General features: G+C 41.2%; 1 protein-coding gene across 2 annotated transcripts; it reads right to left on the bottom strand.

Moving 5' to 3' along the window:
• Nucleotides 1-1,516: 1,516 nt before the first annotated feature.
• CCDC174 (coiled-coil domain containing 174) lies at nucleotides 1,517-21,309 on the bottom strand. Of its 2 annotated transcripts, none has more exons than XM_044451385.1 (11): nucleotides 21,188-21,309; nucleotides 18,786-18,890; nucleotides 17,770-17,870; nucleotides 16,271-16,329; nucleotides 15,168-15,348; nucleotides 14,142-14,237; nucleotides 9,489-9,625; nucleotides 8,930-9,024; nucleotides 8,564-8,687; nucleotides 7,533-7,688; nucleotides 1,517-6,994 (listed from the first exon to the last, which is right to left on the bottom strand). In XM_044451385.1, the coding sequence occupies exons 1-11, from the start codon at nucleotides 21,227-21,229 to the stop codon at nucleotides 6,666-6,668; spliced, it is 1,425 nt and encodes a 474-aa protein (XP_044307320.1). In that variant the 5' UTR covers nucleotides 21,230-21,309; the 3' UTR covers nucleotides 1,517-6,665. The 2 variants fall into 2 exon arrangements, with proteins under 2 accessions (XP_044307320.1, XP_044307321.1); XM_044451386.1 differs by having other exon boundaries at nucleotides 7,533-7,685.
• Nucleotides 21,310-26,047: the final 4,738 nt, after the last annotated feature.

Raw genomic sequence — 26,047 nt, 5'->3', positions numbered from 1 at the left:
CACACAAAACTCAGAATCTCAGGTTCAGGGATCACACATTTACTGGTTTGCTGACCCACTAATGCAAGAGGAGGAGTAGATGGGCAACACATGCGACTATGCAGCTCCTTCACGCCATAAGTCATAAGCAAGCATTTCTGGCTCACTGTTAGATATGAATGAAAATTGATTAGGGATGGCTGTACAAAATGGATCGGCTGCAGAAAAGAAGAAAGTGTGGAGGAAAAACAGGATGCATATACTACTATCTGCTTTGCTGCTGTTTCCTAAACCTTTCATATATGGATATTTATTGACTGCAGTTTCAGTTCCACTGAACCAAGATGCCTGTGATCCATGCCTTATTACTGCTTCTGTTACTCTTGAAAGTATGTCTTGGATGAAATAGCTCGCAGCCAGCCTAGGGACAGCAGTTAGCACAATGGGGCTGAAGAACAAGTGATCTTGTATAATTGCAAAGACTAATCCCATGTTTTCATTCTCACAGAGGCATGAAAACTTGCCAGCGTAAGTAGCCATGCTTATTTTTATTGCTCCTACATTCAAGCAATGGGATGCCCAAAAATAGTCTCAGGCATTTCAAGTGTGACAGATAAATTTCTATTGATTTAATTAGAAAAAGCAACTAATGCACTTTCTTAATTACAAAGTAAACTTTTGGCTGGAACTAACTAACTTTCAGTCTTCAGTTTTATGTAAGTTCAGGGTTCTGGTGCAGCTAGAAGCTGAAATTGTCTGCAGAGGAGTGGCTAATGAAGCTCAGCCTCTTCACACTAGCCAAGTCCACAAAGAGTTCTTGCATTCATTCGGGGTTCGCTTTGTTCAAACCACTGTTGCTATTTGCAAGCAGGGCCCATGTGTTCCAAGGGCTCTCCAGAGTGGCTGCTACCAGCCTTCCAAAACAGGGGCACTGAAGCTTGTTCAGCCCAAGGGTCAGAGGCATTCATGGGGGGCACATTCCTGTACTGGGCAACACTATTTAAGATGGAGAGAAAACTGCATAAACCCCCAAATCACCCAATAATTGTTAGCCAGAGTAAAGGGGCATGGGCAGAGGCTAGGAAGGAGGGCATAGGTACCTGTCTACACCTAAGGTACCTGTCAACACCTAACTGAAATCTCAGGTGAGCAGGACCTCAGTTCTGAACTTCAAAGTTAAATTTCAGCAGGGTTCAATATGCAGGCCCTGAGTCCCTTAGCTACCTCTGTCCTTTCTCTACCACAGAACGAGCTGCCTTACCCCTCTCAAGCAGTATAATGCCTCCAGAGCATTCTAAATAGAAGATTTCTTTTTAAAATTGTGCACAAATATGCAAAGGTGGCAGAGACTAGAAACCTGAACATTGTTTCGACTATCTTGCCAACAACTGTTTGCTCTGCCATCCTGCCATGTTCCTGGGAATTTTGTCCATTATTCAATTATCCTTTCAACTTGTTTATGAAGAATTGACTTAGGTATACATATTTATCTCAGGTTCCACAGATAAAATGCCAAAAGGAAAAAGAAGATATCATATATCAAAGACATACATCTATTGATAGTACACAATGCCCCCAAAGTACCAATAAATTATAGATTAAAATTAAACTCTTTATGCTATTTTTATAACAACAGATCTATTTGTCTAAAAGTTTCACTTTTTAAAATGTATGGTTTTATCAAGAAAACATTTATAGTAGAAAAAATCATGTATGTTACAATTAAATGTTCTGTAAATAACATTCATCCTGAACATCATCGAACCTTTAAATACATTCAGGTAATCTGAAATACTCTGCCTACCCATCTCCAAATTATACCTCATTGATACATGTTATGAAAGGTTCCCAACAGGAACCTTTGCAACAGGAAGAGTGATGCCACCTTCTGTCCAGCTTCTCTCAATCAGACGGTCTTACATTACCTTTCTTGCTCACAACAAGCCTAAGCAAGTCAAGGCAAATCAAAAAAAGCTGAACTTTTGAGCAGAAATGTGGACCCAAATTTTGCCAGTTCATCCCATTACTCTGGGGGAGCTTTTTCAACTGTTTCACCATTGTTTTAAACAGTCCCCTGGGGAGAAGAGCCAATTTCTTTGATCTTTCTCTCATTTGAGAGTAGGGAATAGTAGAGGAACTTTAGTGATCTATCTTAGGCAGAGATTTAAAAACCACCACCAAATATTGCAACAGCTGTAAGGAGCACAAGAGGGGCAAAGGCTCAGACAAGCATCAGACTGAGATCAAGGGCAAAGGGCTCAGACTCAAAGCCTCTGTCCCATAGAAAGTTCAATACATCAGGAATGGGCAACTTGTGGCCCTGCAGATATTCCTGCCTACAATTCCTAATAGCCCCAGCCAACAAAGCTAGTGGTGAGGGCATATGGGGGATGTCAGCTGAAATGTGTGGAGGACCACAAGTTGCCCAAGTTCTGCTATTTAAGATTCATGATACAGGCCTGCAGAGCGACACGGAGCTTCAGTTCCCTTTCCCTGACCTTGAAACAGACTTCTTAGTGCAGGAGCGGGCAACTAGTGGCCCTCCAAATGTTGTTTAATTCCAACAAGATGTTCCATTGGCCACAACATTAGCAGGCAGGAGATACAGCTGTATAGCACATTCTATGGGGTGTTGGCCATTCTTGTGTCATAATGGGAGAGCACTTCATAATATAGGTTCTTTGGTAAAGAGCTTTGTTCACTTAGAGGCTTAGGGCTTTTACTGTTGAAAAGAATTCACTGTAGAATACCCTTCTGTGACCTAATGTTTTCTAGATGTCTTGGACTTCAGCTCCCAGCATTCCCTGCCAGCATGGCCAGTGGCCATGAAGCTGCCATCCAGCGTATCTGGACAGCACCAAACCAGGGAAGTCTGCTTGCTGTAGAAGCTTCAATGCCACTTTCTAGAACTCAAGAGTAGTTTGCCTGGTGCGTCACATGGAAAAATGATCAGTTGAAAGCAGTGTAAAGGTACACAGCGAGACCATGAGATGTAGTGGGACTATAGTTCAATGGCAGAACATTGGCTTTGCTTATGGAAGGACACCAACATCTCCAGGTATGGTCAGAACAGGATCCATATAAGCACAACTAAGCTAGATGGGCTAATGGTCTCATGCAGTATAGGGTAGCATCTATGTTCCTAACGGCTGGGGAAGGGATGAAGTAGAGCATATATTTAGCACTTAGCTGACTCCATCCTTGATTCCTAGCATCTCCCAGTAGGGCTGCAGTAAAACACTGGAGAACAATTGCCCGTCAGTGTAAACCAGGCACGGGCAACTTTCATATAGCCCTCTGCAGCATACAGGCAACCCACTGAGCCAGGAGGGTGATTAAAAAGGGGTACCCACCCAAATCCAGCATACTGTTCTCAAGTGATGACCCCAAAGGTATGGCAGCCCTCAACAGGTAAAGTGATTCTTATCACTGGCTTACAGTATATATCCTAGAAGTGCAGCTTGCTGTGCAAATCTGTGTACTCAAAATTTCTGGAAATTCCCACCAAGATCTCTGCAAAAAAAGACATCTCTTATGTGAATCATGCAATGCGACCCACTGTTTACAGTGGCTTATATACATATTTAGTGAAACATTTCAGCTTGCATCCATGTTGTTCTGATTAGGTTAAAATGGAACCATATTCTTGGGGGGGGGCAGGGAAGTATCTTCAAATCCTGAAGTTTTTAAGAGTTAGAAATGCTAGCTCTTCTTTAAGTTCATTAGCAGCATCAAGCAGAACCAAAAGCTGCATGCCTGAATTACCTGAAATCACAGCTTTAGCATGCTGAATGTGTTCAGGTTTAATTAAGACAGCAAAAAGGAAGTCTGGGTATACTCTCAGTACTACACAGGGAGCAAGTGGTTGAAAAAGACAATAACTGAGGATCTGAGCTCATGTCATCCTCCCTTTCTTGCAGCCAGCCAGCACCTGCAAGAAAGTACTTGGTAGCAATAGCAGTACAATCCTATAAAACTCAACTCAGATGCCCTATTTCTTGAAGAATGAAAGAAGAGCAGAGGCCCTGCCCACCTCCAGGTTCCAAATGACTTTTCTGACAGGTCACTTGCTCTCTATACAAAAATGGTTCCCTACTTCAGTGAAAAAACACAGCTGTGGCAAATCTCTTCTCAGGCAGAGCAACCAATTCTATGGATGTTTTGCCATCTAATACCACACTGGCACAATACCAATATCTCTAAAATGTTAGAAATCTACACTGTTGGTGAAAGTGAAGGCACATTAACAACTCTTCCACTGCGCATGCCCTAAGGAAGACTGAGGTGGACTACTATCATCTACTAAGCAAGAAATTTGGGAAATTCCAGGCCTAATGGACTAGGACAAGCATTTAGAGGCCATCTTGGACTGTGCTTGATTCTTGAAGGAAAATATGCTCAGGATGCATAGAACTGTCTTCTCCCCCATCTCCTACTCAGTGAAGCAGTCTCTTCATGAATGACCTGGTTCACACATAATGAAGACCCATTCATTTTTTAATGGGTTGTTAGGGAAAATAGGCACACTACCCTTTAGCTCACAGCCCACAAAGGGCTTCTTTGCTGGCTGTGCAATGTAACAGGTGAAGTTACAACACTGGACTGTTTAAAGGCTAAACCACCAAGCAATTAACCCATGCTTTTAAAACTAATGGGTTCTTGTTCTACCCAAACAGAAAATGCACCGAAAGCATTACAGGTTGTACCTATTACAATCACTGAACAAGTTAAGCAATAAAGGAAGGGGTTAATTTTGTTAAAGGCTCTCTTATTTGCTAACACCACTGCCAAAAAAAAAGCTTCCCACATCATTTCTTATGACTATATCATTCACTTCAAGAACAGACCTGAAATCCTACATTTTACAGCAAGGAAGGACCTATAAATACCATTTTCCTTAACTTTTGATATAACTTCAGTATGGTGTAACATGGACAGCATAGAGTGAGAAAGCACATTCAATTTTACTTTGCTACCAATCACCACAATCCTGATGAATCAGGGAAAAGGACACCTTGAAATGTGTGCTTGGGTTACTTAGGTTAATCCAGGAATTCCTCACATGATGCATCATTAAAATGGCAGTCTGAGCATGCTGACTCTTATGAACTATTCGCACCCGCTACACTGTTGATAGTGTACAGATGATCAGGCAAATGCAGAAACTGTATTTAACAGGATTCTGTACAAGAACAATGGCTGACTACCATTATGAAAACATGGTTCAGAATGATACACTAAGTGCTAAACACTAATTGAAATAAAAACAGAATTTACCTAGTAAAAAATGAACTACTCTAATCCTGAGATAAAGAAAACTAGACCAGTGGTGTGTAGTGGGTAGCTCTGCATCTGTTGCTGGACCACACTTCCTATCAGCCTTGGCTTACATAGCGAACAGTGAGAATCTAGTGGATACCATTTCCCTAGTTCTGTGAAATTGGGCATGGAGGGGGGAAGCGACTTTGTTTCTCTTGAACCAAGGACCCTCATCCTATATGGGCCTCATCCTTGTATTTCATTTCATCAGAAAAAAGTAACATGAAAACTGAAAGTAAGATGCAACTATATATACAATAAAATCAGTTAGAAAATGCCAATATTAAAAACATATCCAAAATATGTATCACAATGGCCCATTTGTAGTTTTTAAAAAGATGCATGTTATGGTGTCATGTCTACTTTTGTTCACATTTTAGTCTATTTTTAGATTTTACAATTCTACTTTTATTTTGCCTGTTATGATACGTGCTTTAGATATAGGGCTTTTCACATTTGCATTTTCTAATGTTAAAGCATTTTGTGTGTATTTTATACTCAATTTTCATTTCTGTCAACTTTATATATTTTGTCCTGGACTACTGAGCTTTGTCATCAGCACCTGTGTTCTTTTGATTTTCCCCACAAGGCTTCATGCAATGGCTAACGGTACTGAGATGTCCACCTATACAGGTGAATGGATAGCATCACTATGCTTTTCAAATAGTACAAATATATGACAAAAGTGAATGGAACAAATAAAATCACATGAAAGAGAAATGCATGATACAAAACACTCTGGAGATTATTACGGGAATCAAATTATTCCTTGGGGCCTCAGAGTACTGAAAGACGCTGGGATGTATCCCCATAAGGAAAAGTTTAGAGATGGATGATACAGCATCCTTAATGAGTGCTCTTTGGATCTGATGGTCCTCCTCATCTAAAGGGCTAAGGAGGTTAGAAAAGTAAACACTAACAAACTGTCCCAAGAATTTATGAAAGAACTCACGTGAGGGTGCTTTTGTGCAGAAAACTGGCGGTGTATACAGAAAATGTCAGAAATGGAAAGACATTATATCCTCCTACTCTAGGATCAGACTATACTGGTTATGTTGAAGGTCCTGGAGTGTGCCTGAAGTAGGTCTTTGGGTCCCAAAGTGTTTATGATGACACAAGCAGCAACACAAAGGGTAATGATCTATAAACACACTACAGAATTAGTATCATTTTAAATAGAAATATTCAATCTTAGTTGGGACCTAAGTCACTTGGTTGTTGCAGCAAGATTTATATCATATCACTGCAAAGACATTTCTTACTTAACCTACCAAGATACACTGAAACAAGACAAAAGTTTAGGACCTTTAGCAAGTGTGTCTACTTCATCTGGAAGCCAGTGGCCTTGCCTAACGAATGTCTAAAGATCATGTCACTTGTTTGTAGTATGACAGCATATCATCTAAACTTTGGTGAAGCAGCTCCTGGTCTTGCAAAGTGCTATCATATGCCTGAGTGGAGTGAAACTGGCTGCCCCGTGAGCTGTCACTCTGAGTGTCAGCTGATGGGGATGGAAAGCTCCTCCTCAGATTCTGCTCAGTTTTTTCATATGAGGATCCAGGTTTATTCCAGTTCTGGCTTTTAAAGTCACAGGTTCTCTTTTGATCATAAAAGTAAGCAGGTGGGGGCGCAAATTCTGGGTCTCGTTCATTCCTGAGTTCTGTCTGCTTCTTTGACCAGAGTCCAAAAGTGAATTCTATTAATGAGACAGAAAAAAAAAAGATCAAACTCAGTTTTCTGTTCATTTTGATTTGACTCAAACACAGTGTACCCTTAGGAAATCCAAGCTTGTTTTAAAACCAAACCTTCCCCACTGACCTTTGTTATGCATGACCATTAAAAAATGGCAGAAGCAGAAGTAATTCAAATGTTAGCACTATATATCTACATGCACATTTATGTTTGATCTGCCCTCTAGTGGTCTGTGGAAGTCAGAAATCAGAAAACAAAGCCACAAGTGAAAATCATTTTTTATTATCAAGCTTTCAAGCTATGACAGAGAAAGGACTAAACTAGGCTAGAGTTTTCCACACACAGAACAAACAGATGATTTCTCCAAAATAGTTTATTATGCGCAAGCAACTTTAAAAAAATATGTTCGTTTAAACATGGGATTGCCTTCCTTCAAATGGCACTGGCCAAGCAAACAAGAGCTTGTGGGGTAAAACCTGACAGTTTTAAAGCTCAAAACGCTTTACAGCACACTAATCCGAAGCAGGTTGCTAAGATCTTACCTTTGCCTTTATCCCACTCTCGAACATAGGGAACTCCTGGCTTTGTATCTTTTCGTTCCTGGATAACAACTTCAACTTTTCTACTTTGTGTGGAAGCTCTTGGCACTTCTGCAGGCTTGGCTTCAGCTGCTGCTGACTCTACAACATTTTCCTCCGCTTTAATGGAAAATAAAGATTACTCCAGATTTGTGTGAAGCAATGCAATATATGCATAAGCTATTGCCATGTCACATCCAAGTGTTCATGTATTATTGCAATAATGAGTCAAACACATGTAACTGGGACATTCAGATTTCCTCTCCACCCTACCCAACCTGTTCACCCACAGAAAGTTATTGCAAACTAAGTTAGAGGGAAAAATTACTATGCAAAACAAATTAACTCACATCACTACCATTTAATCAGATCTGAGATCTGCACAAAAGTTGGATCTGTTTTGCAACTTATCTTGGAAAGGATGGAAGAAAACTAGGGAAATATATCCTGATATTGTCTCCCCTGATTGCTCTATATTTTGAAAATGCTTCATGTCAGAATCCAATTACTTAATAATGTTAGAAAGCAGAAATAGATGGAAGTATTTGAATTCATCTAATTAAAACTAAATGCTTCTGAGTAGTTGATAAAATAATGTATTTGGAGATTAAGCAGAAATGGCATAGATGGTAAGACTGAACTAGGAAAATAAAATCTGCTACCAGCCCACATCCTATCATTACACCTTCTGACATTTCCGAATACACACTCACTTGCTCACGTTCGCTCTCTTGCGCACACACACACTCCTCTACCCACCTTACACTGCTTTTCACCATATCTGCATCCCATGCATTTTGGAATCAAATTACCACTTTAGAGTCAAAACAAAGAGAACTCTGAATACATTCAGAAACATTCTGAAATACACACTGATATGGAGTCAAATTCCATTTTTCTGATCAGTGAAACAGGATCTTCATCTACATTTCAGTTTTATGAATACAGAGGAGTACGCCTGCTTCCTACAGTTAAAAAAATTAAAGAGACAGTACCTTCATTTTCCTTTACATCACCATCCTTCATTCTCTTTTTGGCTCGAATCTTAGAGAGCCTAGCTTCTAGAACAGCTTTACGCTTCTCCTTTAGATGTTCACGTTTTGCTCTCTGGTCTGTAGTCTTAAAAATGAGATATAATAGTAATTTGCTTTTGCCGCTAATCCAATGTCACACTGCTCACATCACAGACAGACACTGTTTACTAGTTAAGTAAGGATGTTGAGGAGGGGAGGGGGGAGAGTTTCAACAGGCAGATTTTTATTTAGCTACCATGTTCTATTAAATAGACTATGCACCAAAGGAAACCCTCCTTGTACTGAAACAGATATTTCTCAGTACTGGTTTTGACTTGAACTCCATACCTGCTCTCTTAACATTTCTAAAGTTTCCATTTGTTTTTTTCGCAAAGCCTGATCACGGGCAAAGGCAAAGTAACCAACACCAAGCTGCCGGGCCTCTGAAAGAAAGATTATGCACCAAAAGTTAGGACTGAAGAAATGTGATGACGACAACACTGCATTCACATCCTGTTTTTTCCCTTTTGTGAGGGACCCAACCCAACCTCACAACAAGGATCCAGAGAAGTAGGTTAGACTGAGAGTGAGTGACTGGCTCAAAGTCACCCAGTGAGCTTCATGGCCAAATGGGGACTCAGTCGCAGATCTCCGAACTCCCCTGTCCCACGATGTAACCACCACGTGACACTGGCTCTCCAGGATGGTGGGAATACGACTTATAAAGCATCACATCACTGGTTCATGTGGCTCAGGACTGCCTGGCAGTCACACTCCCAGGTTTACAAGTTTGTTTCCCCGCTTTCTCTGGAGATACCAGGGACTCAACAGAAAGTGTTTTTTGCTTTGGGAGTAGAATGGCACCATATTTCTCAAGACAGATCTCCTTAATAGGAAGATTCCATACCATTTTCACGTATGTCCTCATAATGTATTGGTCCCACTGGTTTCTTCAGAGCTTCTTCTTCCTCTCTTTCCCACTCCTGACGCTGAAGCTCCTTTCTCATATCTTCAGATAACAAAGTCTTCCCTTCAGTCATTTGCCTAATTGAAACAGAAAAGAGCTTTGCTGCAGGGCCAGAAAGTGATCAGTTGTAGAAAACCTGCAGCTCCAGGCCTGAGCCAGAAAGCCAGCCAGGGCAGAAAAAAAAAGTATTTCTGATGGACATCTTACTGAACCACCAGAGCAAACATCTCTCTACATGTCATTATACAGGCTTGAAATAACTGAAAGAGCATTCTCAGTTGATCCTAGATATGGCAACAGAACACAATTTATTATTATATTTATATCCCACCATTTTCCTTCCAAGGAACTCAAGATAACTTACATTCTACTCCTCCTCTTAGTCATATCCCTATGAGAACCCTATGAGTTAGGTTGGGCTGAGTCTGTGACTGGCCCACAATCACCCAGTCAGATCCATGGCTGAGTGGGGACTAGAACCTGGATCTCCAGAGTCCTAGTCCCACACTCTTACCACGTCCTCCAAAAGGAGATGGCATGTACAATTTCTCAGCATACTGGAACCACAGAAAGCACATTTTTCCTCAAGGAAATTTTGGAAATAAATGGAAATGTGGTAAAGGTCAGGCCATGGTGGAATTATTTATAGTATTTTCTTATCAGTTCTAAGTGCATCGGCTGATTCACCACAGGGGTAGGCTGGCAACAGCAGTTCAAGTTCTGGTAATTCCCATTTGCATTGTATGTGGGGCAGCCCTTAAAGACAACTTCTAGAAGAACTGTGCTGGCTACTTAGTCCCTTCCAAGCCCAAATTCAAGGTGTTGATGCTTATCTTGTGAGCCACATATCTGAACATGCATGTACTCCTGTGCCAATCTGCCCATGACGAGTGATCTTCAGGAGAGCCTTTTCTACAACTATTTACAAAGCACTATATAAGCACAAAGCAAGCTGTCTAGTGTGATCCTGACTGTCATATTATTTGGAGCCAGGTCAAAACCTATTTGTTTGCCCAGGCACTTGAAATTGGGGTTTCTGAGTAGGGAAGTGCAGCTATCTACTTCATATACGTTCTGCCTTTTTTTGTTGTGATTACCAGCAATTCTATTAAGTTTATTGTATTTTGCTAACCACTGTGGTGCGTAAGATTTGATTTATTCATTTAAACTAAAGGAAAATACACTTGCTTCGGTACCATACAATGGATTGCATATAACTTAGCATACATATTAGGCGTACATATAACTGCAGTGTTCATTACAGTTATTAATTTTAGTAAGACTTAATGTCACTAGCACTTCCTACAGTCAATGACTGCAAGTATACACAGTGGAAGGAGCAGCAAACGGCTGCAGGTCACAATACCAGATATACTTTGGCTTTTACCAGTTGAAAAAATGGGGAGCGGGGGAAGAGCCAGGCAGTATCCATTGCTGCCAGTGCACTGGCACCAGTGACACCACCACAGCACCATCACCCTTGGCTAGGTAAACCATGCCACTGAAATCTGCTGGCAAATCACTGCCTTTCTCCAGCAAGCATTCAGCACATCGCACTAGGATGAGTTTGCACTAGCACTGCATTAGTGCCAGCACCACGACCCCTGCCCACTGAGTTCAACGCAGAAACAATCAACATGGCAGTGAACCAGAAAATAGTTTGCGTTGCTGAGGCTCAGACACAGTCTCATTTGAAACCAGCATCGTTTGGAAAGGGACGAAAGCTAAATATGGCCCACAAGGCTGGATTTATGATGGTGGTAAGACTGAACACGCTGCAAAGAATGATGGTTCTTTTCAAGGCTGCCAAAAGACAGTACTGTGTTTGAGTTACACATTATTACAGGGGCTGAAGTGACCCAGTATTGTAGATTCTCTTACAGAATTATTATTTAGTATATGGCAAACATTGTGGAGGGAGTAAAACGGGAATGAGTAAGCCACCAGTGAAGCGACTTAGAGACAAAGATATGTGATCCTCCCAAGCTGTGCAAGAAAGGAAAAAATTCTGTTCCTCCTCTCCCTTCTATCCATTTATCACCACCAAAACACTTCTGAGGAGGCTTGATGGGGCATTCTCAACCAGTGTAGGGGAGAGGAAGTGGTGGGAAACTTTTATTCCACAAGCTTCCTTGGGTGCACAATCTTATGTTTGGGCGGAAACATGTCCTACAACTTCCAGCAGACCCCAGCCATCTGTGCTGGCTGGGGACTTCTGAACTTCTTCTCCACCTAACTATGCATAGGTGTGCATCCTTAAATGCATTTTTTGATGTCCATTAACATTAAAGTTTGTTGTTCTGTGTCATCAAGTTGTCTCCAACGTATGGCAACACTAGGAACGGAAGCCTTTCAAAATGTCCTATCCATGTCTGCTTGGCTCTTCTAAATTCAAGGCTGTGACTTCCTTTGCCTTTCCCTAACATGACTGTCTTCTCCAGTGAGTCTCACCTTACTAAAATAAGGTTGTGAGTTGCCCTGAGGCTTCGCCGAATGGGGCGGCATAGAAGCTAGCTAGCTACCTAGCTAGCTAGCTAGCTAAATACAATACAATACTATACAATACATGAACACTAATCCTTGGTAAAACACAAATGGGCAGCTGAGACTATGTTTTTAACACAGCTTTTTTTAGCCCCAAAATATGATTTTTCCCCCTCTAATAAAACTTTTTAGATTATCCTTGGAACTGCTCACCATACATAAGTGAGTTAAAAACTGAACACAATAAAGCACCCATAGAACTCGATTTGTCTGGGCAAATCCACTGAAAAAGTCAATGCATGTTAACTTTCATATATTTTCTTAAATATTGTAAGAACCTACCTTAAGGCCTTTTTGGAATAAAACTGACCTTAGAACTAATATTTATCATAGCAAATGGGAATTAATAATCTAGAAAGCTTTTTCCACTGAACCAGGATGAAAGACAATGGGAGTTTCAAGCCTGTAATGTAGAAATCAATAGTGGTTGCTGGGAAGTGAATGACGATCAAAGAAAAATACTTTGAGCCTTCAGCTTCTTCTTTTTAAATATAAACCTTGCTGCAGCTTGCTCTTGGCTGAAGTAGCAAGATTGTGCTCCTGTCAAATACTAGCATTCTAGGATCTTGAATACACGCACACACAGAACAGACACATCTCAAATGTATTTGCAGAGCCTTATTTCAGAACCCTGAGTTGCTGAGGTCCTCATTCACAGATTATCTTAAATCCCATACACTATTAACAAACTCAAGTTTTTTGGGTATGGGCCCTTACATAGCTAACACAGTAACATCCACACACAAGGAGGGTATTGCAACAGGCACTGGGGATGCCAAAGTTAGGCTGGGAAGGAGAGGAAATTACCCAAAGCTCCTTAATGCACAGTCTTGTATCCTAAGTTAAATTATATTGGCTTTCAAGCCAATATTGTAAACCTGACCATAAAAATCATTTTTACTTATAATAATGAGAAAGGAGTTCACAGGAGGTGTCCTTCCTGCTAGAAAAAGAGTTAAAGGATTAAAAACCAGGAGAAATAGGTTTTCTCTCAAGCCAACCTCTTGCTAGGAGAGAAGAATAGAATGGTATGTAAATTCACTGGAAAACTTCCTACAGTGCCTACACATTTACGTTTCACAATTCTTTGTTTAAAAACTCTTCCAGCAAAATAGCAGAAATAAAGAGCCAGGTACCTAACAAAAATATCTCCTGTGACTACTTCCTCTCGAATGTCTATTTGATCAGACTGATCACAAGACTTAATGGCAGAAAACAATGTTCACACCAAGATTTGATTTCTAGCAAAAAAATCTTTGAAATCCATTTGCCTAAGAAGAGGCCAAAAAATCTACTTGTTTCTTTAAGGAACAATTAATATTCAATGCTATAGGATAAGGGCCATTACTTCAGAAAACTATCACAAGTAAATTGCCCAGTTACCTTGTGCACAAACAACACATGAAAGGCATAATCCTATCAACATTTAGATTGGGGAAAAAAACTCCCAGCATGCCCCAGCCAGCCAGCCCCTTCTCCAAATTGAAAACGGCCTTCTAGCTGAAATGCAGAGTGGAGCAGGGATCAGCTCCACTGCTATCAAGTTCTGTGTGTAACACTTATAAGCTTCTGAACTTGGGGTCTGAGGAGCAGCCTCAGTGTATTTCAAGAATGAATGCCAATTTTTAAAAATGCAGCTAGGCAGTCATTTGACAACCCTTCCCAAAATCCCCTCGCCACTATTCATTTCTTTAAAGTAGTGTGTGAAACCTCAGGTTGGGGCTAATCACCACTTCTGCAATGAGAACATCATGAAAGCCATTTCAGCCAAAAAAAAAAAAAAGTTTATGATTGATTTCACCTAAACCCACTACTAGGAACCATGAACTTTAGGAGAATTCACTCTTCAGAAAGATCACATATACTCTCTGCTCCAAGAGAAATAACTACTTGGGAACTCTTGTAGGTATGTTGACATGGGAGACAAACATGGTGACTATGCTCATCTGTGCTTACTCAGCTAGAACCCAATTAGCCACCCACTCTTCCTTTACCCCTTAGTAAGTATGACTGTGTGAAACTAATTGTTTTATTCAGGATAAGCATTACCTCTTTCCCTGAAGTTCTTTATCCATCTGAAGCAAATGTGGCAGATCTTTCTTCATGCAGCGTCTAGAACGGCCCAGGGAATCCACATAGTCAATCCTAGAGTAGAAAGTGAAGTTATCTTTATGAAAAAATGGAATCTGATTGTCCACGCAATACTATGTATGTTAGACAACTGAAAGATCCCATTTCAGCACTTCCAAAAGACAAACAATTAAAAAAATACAAAGACATTAGCGCATTATTTCTGGGGTTGGAAAATGTGGTTCGCCAGTGACAGTGCCACTTAACAGCAATGGAGGGGTTGTCACCAGCAGCAGCCACACGCAAGACTGGAAACAGCAGCAGGTGTTTGGCTGTTCTTACCAATCAACTCACTAGGTGTTCCCCACTACCTGAGATGCAATTGCAATCAGTCTACTGGGTCTGGCTGACACAGCAACCCATCAAGGGTAGAACAACCTCTAGAACAAGTCACAGGTTGTCAAGATAGCTTGTTGCATGAAAATAAGCCACCATGTATGAAACAAACCAGATATGAATGATGTAATCCACTATGACTAGTTAACCCAGGAAAGGAAAGGGGAAAGGAGTTTCATGTATACAAATTTTAAAACACTCATTCTGATGGAACTGATTGTTTTTGTAGTAAGGCAGATGGAAAGCCATAAAAGATGTGAACAGCATGTGGCAAAAAGGACACCTTGGGTCTTTTCCCAGTGGCAAAAAAGATGATAGCTTACTTAAGGAGTTTGCTACATAATAAGCAGGGAATTGGTGAACATAATTTCATACAGTGGTGTTATGACTTCTGTAAGTATTTGAGGTATTTGAGCAAGATCCTGGTCTAACTGAATTGATGACAATTCATATAACAGCTATACTGGCATGCTGAAGAATGTTTCTTGATTAGAGCAAGTTAATCAGAAGAGCTAAAGCAACAATATTCTTCACTTTGGGGGCATGAAGTTAGGCTTTGAGATTCCAGAGAAACCAGACAGGCTAGGCCTGTACAATGCTACCACCGACCATTCTTCAGTAGGGTCCTGGGGAGGTGGAATCTCTGCTTCTGAGAGTCTCTCTTCTTCCTCATTCTCCTTAGCTTCTGCCTTCCGGGCAGCTTCATTTGCACACTGTTCTTGTACTTCTCTCCGTTTGTCAATGATCTTCTGAGTGAAATCCACAAGGTACAGATCCTCAGTTTCTTCATCTAAGAAAGAAAATCGATTCTTGAATAACAGGCATCAAAAATATCCAGCTGAGACAGGAGAGTCAATATAAAATTGTGGCAATCAGCGCTATTGCTAAAAGCAATGTCCTTAACTTCTCTACATGACAACATACAGAAGATGGTACTACACAATCAAGCTTCAGTCTTCTTTCAACAGCTAGTCATTTTGCTGTTCACAAAAGAAAGGGCTTCAGACCGCATGAGCTTTTCCTTCCCTTCATCCTACAACTTGTAGCTCTCTCTCTTTCTGTTCATTTCAACCATAACAATCTGTGCCTCCGGCTAGAGCTCAACGCTCTGGGAGATGTGCAGCCATCACCAGAGGCAGCAGCCCCAGTCTCATGCCCCTCTTGAGGCTGCTTTTCCTTGTACCTGCAACAAGCAACAAGGATTTGGGAAAGGCCAACACACTGTGTGCTGCCATTGCATCCTGTATTTTGTACGCTAAACATTTATGGGGAAGGGTAGGCAGAAAGAGACACAAGACCAATGTTTTCAACAGTTACCACAGATCTCCCAAAAAGGATATTCTTGGTAAATGAAGAAACTGTACATGTGCCAGTGGAGAAGTATCTTATTTTTGCATAGAATTGTTTATATTATCATACCTCCCTTTTTGAGGTAAAAATATTTTTAAGATGTCTTTAAAGCAGACTGAGAAATTTCACAGCTGAAGAACAACTATACAGTAGTTCCCGATTGCCAGTTTTCTCCCATACTGTTCTGCACACTCATAGGAATGTAGCGCAATCTGAACACCTTGTATTCATCACTGCTGAGCCAGGGCAGCCTTTTCCAGCTGCCCACGAGATCCCATGAGCAGGACACGAGTGTAGCAGCAGCCTCCCACCCCAGCTCCCCTGCCACTGATGCACAGAGCCAGAAGTACCATTTTGCTCACCTGGAAAGTCTCCTTTTGTCATTTTCTCATAGAGCTGTGCTTTTTCTTCGAGCTTCTGTCTAAACAAACAAACAAACAAACAAACAAAAAGCTCCCGTCAATTTAAACAAAATACGGTAATACATCTTTCTGCCATTCTGAACATCGGAGAAAGTAATTTCTTCAGACCATTGCATGCAGTCGAGACGGCCTTCGCACAAAGCAGCCTAAGCTGCCCTCAGTGACAAGCGTTCTTGCAACTGGATGGTGGTGAGCTGGGAACATCTTCCAGCGCCACAGGGACACTTTTTGATTCCTGGGAGTGTGACAGCTGCACTGCTGCATCTTTGCAGCTATGTCCACGGATGGGCTACATCACACATGCCATCGTGAATATGCACACACGGAGGACTTCTTGATCACGTGGTTTTGGTCATATATACAAAAGGCTTCAGTGCTTTCCAAGGTACAAGAAACCACTGAACAAAGCCTTGGGCCATTCGTAAAAGCAGCATACTTGAAGAGACAATTATGGGGGTGGGTACGGGGGGAGCTCTTAGGGCAGCCATAGAAGGAATCCTTGCTCTAAGCACACTTCTCTGCCTTGGATAAGTGTATCACTAATTTGGGCAGCACTGCCTCTTTCTTTCTCTGCCCATGATGCTATTGCTTTGAGTGAAGCTGCCTGCGCATGCCAATCATTTCCCTACTGACCTCAGAAAAGGGAAGGGGAGATGAGCCTTAAGAGCTACAGCTCGAAAAGCCCCCACATCTCTAAGAATGGGTTGCTATACATAATTTTCAAAATTGCGAACTGTTTTACAATTCTCCCATAAAGACAATGAGAACACAGATTACAGAACAAGGTAATAGCTTCCACTAAACTGAAGGCTTCTGAGTCAACATGAAAATAGCCTAGCCCAGCAGAATATACTGCTGCATCTGTTCTTTTCAAAGCCACTCACCAAAGGAGGATATGACTGTATCTGAATTCTCAAGGGCAGATAGCTTGACTCATCACACCCTTAGAAATGGATTTATTACCACTCATTACCAATAAAGACCTCTTTATTTAAATGAATAATTTTTTGGTGTAACTTGATCTTAAATGTTTTTTATTATTTTGGGGTTTTATTTTTTTCTCGATTACTTACCACTCAAGTATCTTTTTAGATATAAAACAGCTTATACATTTGTAAACAAGCACATAAATACATATGCTTTAACTGGCAAGCCAACACTCCTATACAATCTGGTACACAAGTTACTATTCATGTTGTGCCAGGGCAATCAAAATCAATAGCTACATGAGTTCCAAAACACAGAATTACAAAAATTCTGAACTTATTCAAGAAGTAGAGAATAAGGAGATAGAGCCCAAATCATGCAGTATCTGCTTGGAAGCTCATGATCTTATGTTGCTTTTACTCACTTAATATTTAGAGCTAGTACATACTAATAGCTAATACAGAATGTAACTAGCTAAACTTCAAATTTCCCTCTGAGAAATGAACAATTACCTTGATTTATCCAGTGTTTGCTGCTCTTCTATCTTCTGTTCGGCATCTTTCTCAGCCCGATCTGACACACCTGTGTTCTGCTTCGTCCAAATGCTTGGCTTCTGCAATATCAAGTTTTCAAAACACAAACTCAGAATTTAGCTACAAACTGGTTGAAAAATAAGTGTAAGAGACATTTGGCAAATCTCACCAACCAATCATCTTGCCTCCACTAATTGCCTCTTTCAACAGGCAACATACGATTCCCAGGCTGCATCCAGCCACCAAGGCTTTCCCTCTCACAAAGCTTATTCCAATTATAACAAATGGCCAGCAAATAAATTGTCCAAGAGTGGGAGCATTGGACTGTGCCAGCTGCAAGATCCTGCTCCTTCTTACATGTTTCTGTTCGTTTACTGATCATCATTCATGACTGTACAGACTTCTGAAATGTCATAAATAGAAGATAAATAAGTGTTATGTATGTATGACGTATGTATGACAGAATGAGCTTTTAGAGAATTATGAAGTCTAGAAACTGAACAATGGAAACCTATATATATATATATATATGTAAGATCTACTGAATTCAAAGGGATTTACTCCCAGAAAGTTGTGTTCAAGAAGGCAGCCTAAATCACTCTTAAATCATTAAGTGCATTTACTAAGACAAAAGTAATCCTTCAGTCTGTGTAAACATTATTAGGATATTTTGAAACAATTACCTCTTTGAAAAACTAGAAAAGATCAGAGGCTAGCATGGAATTCTTAAAGATACCAACTGACAAATTAAACCAAGTGAATATCAGATCAACCAACTCTTCAAATTATACCTACTTTTAAATTCACTAGTCTTTAACCTGTTATATTTCTGAACACAAATGTTTAACATTTCCAGAAGTTATAGAGGAAGAAGGCATTTCTTGCATTAGAGTTCCACTAAATTTAGTAATGTGCTGCCATTGCTTGCCCAGACACCAATAAACTCAATGGGCCTGACTTCTAAACAGAAAATCAAGGGATTATTCCAAATCTACCTTGTATATTGCTTTGGACTTTACAGGAGCTCCAGCATCTTTCAGAAGTTTTTCTCTCTTGAATTCTTCCTGTTTTCGGAAAAGTTCAGCTTTCAAGTCTACAAGCTAGATGTACAGCAGTGGAGAAAAACAAAAGCCAAAGTCATTTAACAGAAGAAGGAACATTTAAAGAGCTTCTGTGGGGGAAAATGCAAGGTTAAAACTACAATACAACAGCAACACAGCCAGTCTTGGAAAATTCAGGTACTTATTTAAGTGGTCAGCACAAAAACCACATAAAATGAAGGTTAGCCATGCTTTGGCAATGCCTAGGCAGAAAAAAGACTGGATGTTGCGTAAGAGGCAAAATACCTGACTGCCTTTAAATCTAGATTTACATTAGCCAGTAATGTACAGAGAGGAGAAATAATCATTTCCAATAATTCTTTCGTGTTATGCCTTTCTGTCAGTCCTAGGCATTTGCAAAACTCTCTTCCAGCACCATGTTTTGAATGCATCAGTTTTCTTCCTGCCATGGCCATTCATAGTGCTTAGGAATACAAAAGTGTAGATGAGCTTGGTCTTGCTCTCCAGTAAAACATTATTACAATGATCTAGTTCCTTCATTGCTGCCTTTCCAAGTCTCAGTCTTCTTCTAATTTCTTGGTATCAGCTTCTCTTTGAATTGATGATTGAGTCAGGAGTATACAAAATCTTTCACAATTTCCATTTCTTTACTGTTAACATTAAAATTGTCTAATTCTTCTGTAGTCATGGTTTTTATTTTCCTAATGCTCAGCTGCAGTCCTGCTTTTGCACTGTCTTCTTTCACTTTTATCAGGAGTGTTTTCAATCCATTGCTGCTTTCTGGTAGTAATATGGTGTCATCTGCATATCTTAAGTTATTGATGTATTTTCTACTAATTTTCACTCCCTCCTCTGATCTTAATCTGACTTTCCTTATGATATGTTCTGTGTACGCATTGGCTACATCCGAAAATAAATGATAACTTTGTCTGATGCCTTTGCCATAGGAAACCATTCTATTTCTCCATATTCTGTCCTGACAGTAGCTTCTTATCCTGGTTACAGATCAGGACATCACTAATATAAGCTTTCATTATTTTGAAAACTTCTGAGCAGTAACTTCAATGTAATGAATTTTACAGAATGCTATTATTGTGCCATCAGAATTTTCAATTTGCACGATAGCCAAATATTTGAGAAAGTTTTTAATGCCAGAGTATTAAGGCAGTATTCCTATGCTCTTCCCCAGTCAATATGCCTGATCAATGAAAAGGCTTAAGGTAAAGATAAAGGTAAAGGTTTCCCCTTGATATTAAGTCCAGTCATGTCTGACTCTATGGGACAGTGCTCATTTCCGTTTCCTAGCCGAGGGAGCCAGTGTTTGTCCGCAGACAGTCTCCGTGGTCATGTGGCCGGCATGACTAAACACCGAAGTGCACAGAATGCTGTTACCTTCCCACCCAAGTAGTACCTATTTATCTACTTGCATTTGTGTGCTTTCGAACTGCAAGGTTGACAGGAGCTGGGACAGACCAGGAGCTCACCCCGTTGTGCAGATTCAAACAGGCGATTTTTTGATCAACCAGCCCAGCAGTTTAAACCATTGTGCCACCTGTATCCCTATCACCTTGCTAATCATCTTAACAGCTTGGCTTACATCTTATCATACAATACTGATTATCCAAGTGCCTCTTTTATATAATAATGAAATCACATTTAGCAATTTGGATACTGCAGAATAACAATAGGATAATTCAGCTGTCTGATGCACTGCTAAAAGCCTTCACACAGACCTTTTTTAATACACAGTTCTGCAAGAATTGGAAAAACCTTGCTACACTGAATAAATAAACCCTAGATGAACAGGCATGAACATCTATGACAGACAAGGATACAATCTTAAAGATCTTATTGTACTTATATCAGCTTTTCTTAGCACATTCAAAATATTTCAAAATAAAAACAGTGAGTTAAACCTTCGAAAACTTATCCATATTTGATTAGGTCTCCTCTCCCCCTTAAAAGCACTTCCGAGGAAAAACTAGGACATTCTATCATTGTTACTGGAGCATTTTCTTTTTTTAAAAAAAGAGCGAACCAAGAGGTTCACTATCACACACTAGCAATGGCCCATAAGAATAAGCAGGGCGCCAAGGGAGTAAGGGAAAAACAGGGCTTAATTCATGCCTAGGCTATGTCCGAAGCCTGCTTTCAACCAAGTGCTCGAGCCCGAGCTACTACAAGAGTCGCTGAGCACGTACAGAGCACTCCAATACACACCACAGAGAAACGAGGCTTCCAGGCTTTCCCCGCGCGTCTCCCTGGGAAAAATAAAGAGAGAAGGGCCGGGCGCACGATCCTACGAATACTCATCCCTCCCCACCTTCCCTACTCACCGAGGAAACCGCCACATCCAACGGCTTCTTTCTGCGGTCCATATTGGGGCAGCGTCAGGCCAGAAAGCACACAACGCACCCCATAAACAAGACCGCTCTCGAGCACTTCCGACTTGAGCCGTAACGCACGACCCGGGCCCGAACTTCCGGCAGCCTTGTTATTACGACGACGTTCGGAGGCGTGCTTATTACGACAGTACCGTCAAGCCGAAGCGAAGAGGGCTGTTTTTCTCGCCGGCGAGAAATAAGGCGCGGCGAAGCGCGGCTGCGCGGGTGGAAGAGGCAGGAAAGCTGCGGAACTTGCGGCGTGGTTTTTATCGTCGAGCTGAAAGGGCGCGTCCGGGAATCTGCACTTGCGTAAAGACACTAACTGCGCGAGCCTATTCGGGTCTACTCAGAAGTAAGTCCTAGTGAGCTCAGTGGGCTTACTCTAGGTAAGTGGGTGTAGGATTGTCGCCATCCTGTACTCATTTACCTGAGAGAAAACCCCGTCGGAGTCAATGGAGTTTACTTCTGAGTGGGTATGTATTAAATCTCAGTCGAAGGATGCAGACCTAAATACTCTTATTAGGGAGTGCGTTTCATTGAACTCGGTAGGGTTTCCTTCGTAATTAAATGTGCTTTGGATTGCACTATAAAGGAGAGTTAGTCCTTTTGACATCAGTGATCCATCTTTCTGCATAAAAATGCTATAAATGGGTACACATTCAGGGTCCTCCAAGATGCTTTGACTTACAACTGCTATCAGCCTTCACTAGCATATCGAATAATATTGTCAGTAACGATGTTTGCTAAACAGCTGGAAGACCACAGTCCTGCTGCTCACCCCGTGCTGCATGGTTATTCTGTTGAGTTGTGTTTTTATGCCCCCATTCCCTTCCCAGCACTCCCATGACTTGGGGCAGAGCAATCAAAGGTATGCTTCACACCAAGTCAATGTACATACGGCTGAATCTACTATAATCAGAAAGCCCAGAAAGAGAGGGGAAACCTCACAATTATAAGAGCAATGTGAAAAAACAAAAACAGACACATTCAAGGCACCCCTGGAAACACTGCCACAGCCCAGGTATCAGAGTCATTTGAAAAAGTCACAGCGGTACTGATTTGCAGTATGTGTTCTCCCTGTGGGAAAGCTGATGCTAAGGATGGAAAGGGGTGAGAGGAAATAAGTGCCAAGCACAAGGGCAGATCCTAGGCTTAGAGTCACGGAGGTCAGAATATGAACAATGCTGCTCTTTTAAACAGAGAAGAGAATCAAGAGGAGAGAATGAAGTTAGAGGAGAGAAAAGTGGGGGGAAATGCAAATCTTACCTATCTTACCTGGAAGAAAACAATGTTAGGAGGATGGTCTTTTCCTGTCATGACTTATAACAGTAAGGTGGCAGTGGTGTGTGGTCTATGTTCACAGTTCAGATGGAGGTCTCTACATTGAATGGGTGCTAATGTATTTAGTGCAGATCTTCAGTAGAGCATTCCTTCACCAGAACTCTAGAATGACTAACTTAGATGTTGGATTTATGTTGGGAAGAGGTGATGAGAAAGGTATTTGCATGTTCTTGAGGTATCGCCATGCATGCCTAGTGAGAGTCCCTACCGATTGACTGAAATAATGGTCCACAAAGCCAAACTGCAACTTTTTTGTCCTAACTGTTTTTAATATCTAGACAAAAATGGAGCTCTAGGGTCAAGTGTTTTCCAGCCTGCTGCTCATAAGATGTTTTTGACTACAACTGCCAGAACTCCTAACCATTGGCTGTGCTGGCTGGGGCTGATATAAGTTGAAGTCTGAAACATCTGTATGTCAACTCCCATTAGCCCCAGCCTGCAGAGCCAATTATCAGGAATGCTGGAAGCTGCAGCCTAAAGCATCTGGAAGACACCATGTTGGCAAAAATACTAGGGTGAAACTTAAAATGATAGCAAGGCTGAGCTCCTATGTAATGCTTGAAAAGTCAAATATTGTTTGCAAACTAGAAAACTTTTATTGACACAAAATTTGGGTCACTCTAGTTTCTCTTTCATGCATTCATTTTTAAGAAAGAATAAATAGAGCTTTATGGATTTCTCAAGAACACTAGAAGCCAACATGGATTTCTCAAGAACAAATCCTTCCGGACTAATCTGGTTTTATTTTTGATTGGGTTACCTCCCCGAGGGACTGTGGGAATGCTGTGGACATATCTTGACTTCAGCAAAGCTTTTGACAAAGTGTCCCATGATATCCCGATTAGCAAACTAGCTAAGAGTAGGCTAGGTGGAACAACAATCATGTGGATTCACAGTTGGCTGCAGAATTGGACTGAAAGAGTGGTCAGCAATGGCACCTTCTTCAACTGGGGAGAGGTAACAAGCAGGGTACCACAGGGTTCAGTCCTGGGCCCAGTGCTCTTCAACATCTTTATTAATGATTTGAATGAGGAAGTGCAGGGAATGATTATAATCAAATTTGCAAATGACACTGTTGATGTCCCTGCTAGCCAGGTGACTTACAAACCTACCAAACCAAGTGTCAGATTCGTTCAGTTTTCTTTATTCAGCTGAACAAAGCAACTGGGTCTTCGCTCCCAACACGCAGACCGGAAGCGACACACATTCCTCCAACTGACCATTCCTATACTTTTACCTTCTTGCACTCAATCTCACCCCATTGTTCCTTCACCCAATCCCCTTGCGGGGTCTGCCTGACCCTTTACCCAATCCCCTTGCGGGGTCTGCATGTCCACTGCATGCCTGACCTCCTGCCGGGGCTTACCTACATCCAACCCCCTCACAGGGGCAGCGTGATCACTGCGTGTCAGACCTTGCGTAGTGGGGTGGGGGGGTCTTCTTCACTCACTGGCTCTTTGTCTCACTTTATCAACATTTTTTTGCCTTTCCCTTTTCCTCTCAGAAGCAACAGTTTTACGAAAAGCAAATAGCAAATTTTTTCAACACAAATTGGATGGGATAGCTGATCTTTCTTCTTGAAAGACAGAAGATACAAGGTGATCTTGATAGGCTGGGCTGAAAACAACAGAATGAGATTCTGCAGGGGCAAATGCCAAGTTTTGCACATAGGAAAAAGAAACCAAATGCATCCTTGCAAGATGGGAAATACTTGACTCAACAATACTTCAAGTGAGAAGGATCTTTGACTTGTTGCAGATCACCATTCTGCACATCTTCAGCCTATCTCAGTAGCGTAACAATCCCCAAATTTAGAAGGGCTTTATCTCTAGCTAGATTCAATGCCCCCAACAGCCATTACTGAAGGGAGATATCAAAAAATACCCCTTGAACAGAGACTGTGTCCATGTGGGGGAGAAACAGTTGAATCACTGGAGCATGTCATTCTTTACTGCCCTCTCTCTACAGGTGCTGTCCAGGAACTGTTATTCCCATGCCTTTCTAAATATCCTGGTGACTCTGATTGTTTTTATCTTAAGTTATTTTTATCTGATCAGTCCAATTTTATCTCCTTGACTACTGTTCGGTAGATTGTACATTGCACAGTAGAATTAACCTTAAATGTTGTTAGGTTCTACCAGAATGCTTTTATTTTCTTATCTTAATTACTGTAATTTTATTAAAACTGTATTTTTCTTATTTTTAATGAATTGTAATTTTGTGTTTTATTTATTGGCTGGTCAATGACTGAATAGAGGATTGATTGATTGATTGTTGTAGAACACAAGCGAAATATGAGTAAACAATGTGATGTGGCTGCAAAAAGGGCAAATGCTCTTTTTACTATCTTAATAGACGTATCACTTTCAAAACACATGAAGTACTAGTTCGCTTTTACTCAGCACTGGTTAGGCCTTATCTGAAGTACTGCATCCAGTTCTGGGCACCACAGTTTAAGAAAGATGCAGAAAAGCTGGAAAGGGTTTAGAAAAGGACAACAAGGATGATCTGGGGACTGGAAACAAAGCCCTGTGAGGAGAGATTGAAAAAACTGGGCATATTTAGTCTTGAGAAAAGTGAAGAGAGAGATGATAGTGCTGTACAGGTACTTGAAAGGCTGTCACACAGAAGTAGGTGTAGGTCTCTCCTCCATCATCGCATAGTGCAGGACGCCGAATAATGGGCTTAAGCTACAGGAAACCAGATTCCAGCTAGATATCAGGAAAAAAAATGAGAGCAGTATGACAGTGGAACCAATTACTCTGGGAGGTTGTGGGCTGTCCCACACTGGAGGCATTCAAGGTGCAACTGGACAGCCACCTGAGAGGGTTGGTTTAACTTGGAGTCCTGCACTGAGGAGAGGCTTGGACTTGATGCCCATGGCCCCTTCCAACTGTAGTATTCTATGATTTTATACTTGCCAGGAACTGATCTTCTGAGCTGTGAGCCAGAAAGTATCTTGTCTATATTTTACCTCTGCTTTACAAACTTTGAGTGACTATAAAGCCAGTATTTCTCAGATGCAGGCCATACCCACCTCTCTCCTAAATATGGTGGAGAAACAAACCCACGGGCGATCCTATGAGGTTGAAATTAATTATGTAATCTAGGCTGTTCCTTTCTAATTTGGCTAGGAACCCACACTGACTGAAACACATGCTTCCATCATTTTGAAAACGCATGAGTAATTCTAATAAAGGAACATGGAGCCACAGTTTGACACCTTTTGAAATGCGGTGTGTAACCAGTCAGTCAATTTCCCACTGTGATTTTACATAATTGATAGGGCTCAAACCAGGAGGATAACCTTTAGCTGGCATTCCCTTCCTCAATTAGCAGCAGAAGATACTAGGAAGCAGTAATGAATACCTCGGCAAGGGCTGTGGAAGTCTGTTGCAACCCCCTTGCTTCACTGTTGGTATGTGATTCACTGCTCTAAAGAGCGTGCACAGACAGATGGTTCAAAGGCTT

Source organism: Varanus komodoensis, unplaced genomic scaffold, assembly GCF_004798865.1.
Source record: "Varanus komodoensis strain SLA01 unplaced genomic scaffold, ASM479886v1 scaffold6_2, whole genome shotgun sequence".
In the NCBI taxonomy this organism is placed as follows: domain Eukaryota; kingdom Metazoa; phylum Chordata; class Lepidosauria; order Squamata; family Varanidae; genus Varanus; species Varanus komodoensis.
Note: the sequence above shows the minus strand (reverse complement) of the source record. Positions and strands in the feature narration are given on the sequence as shown.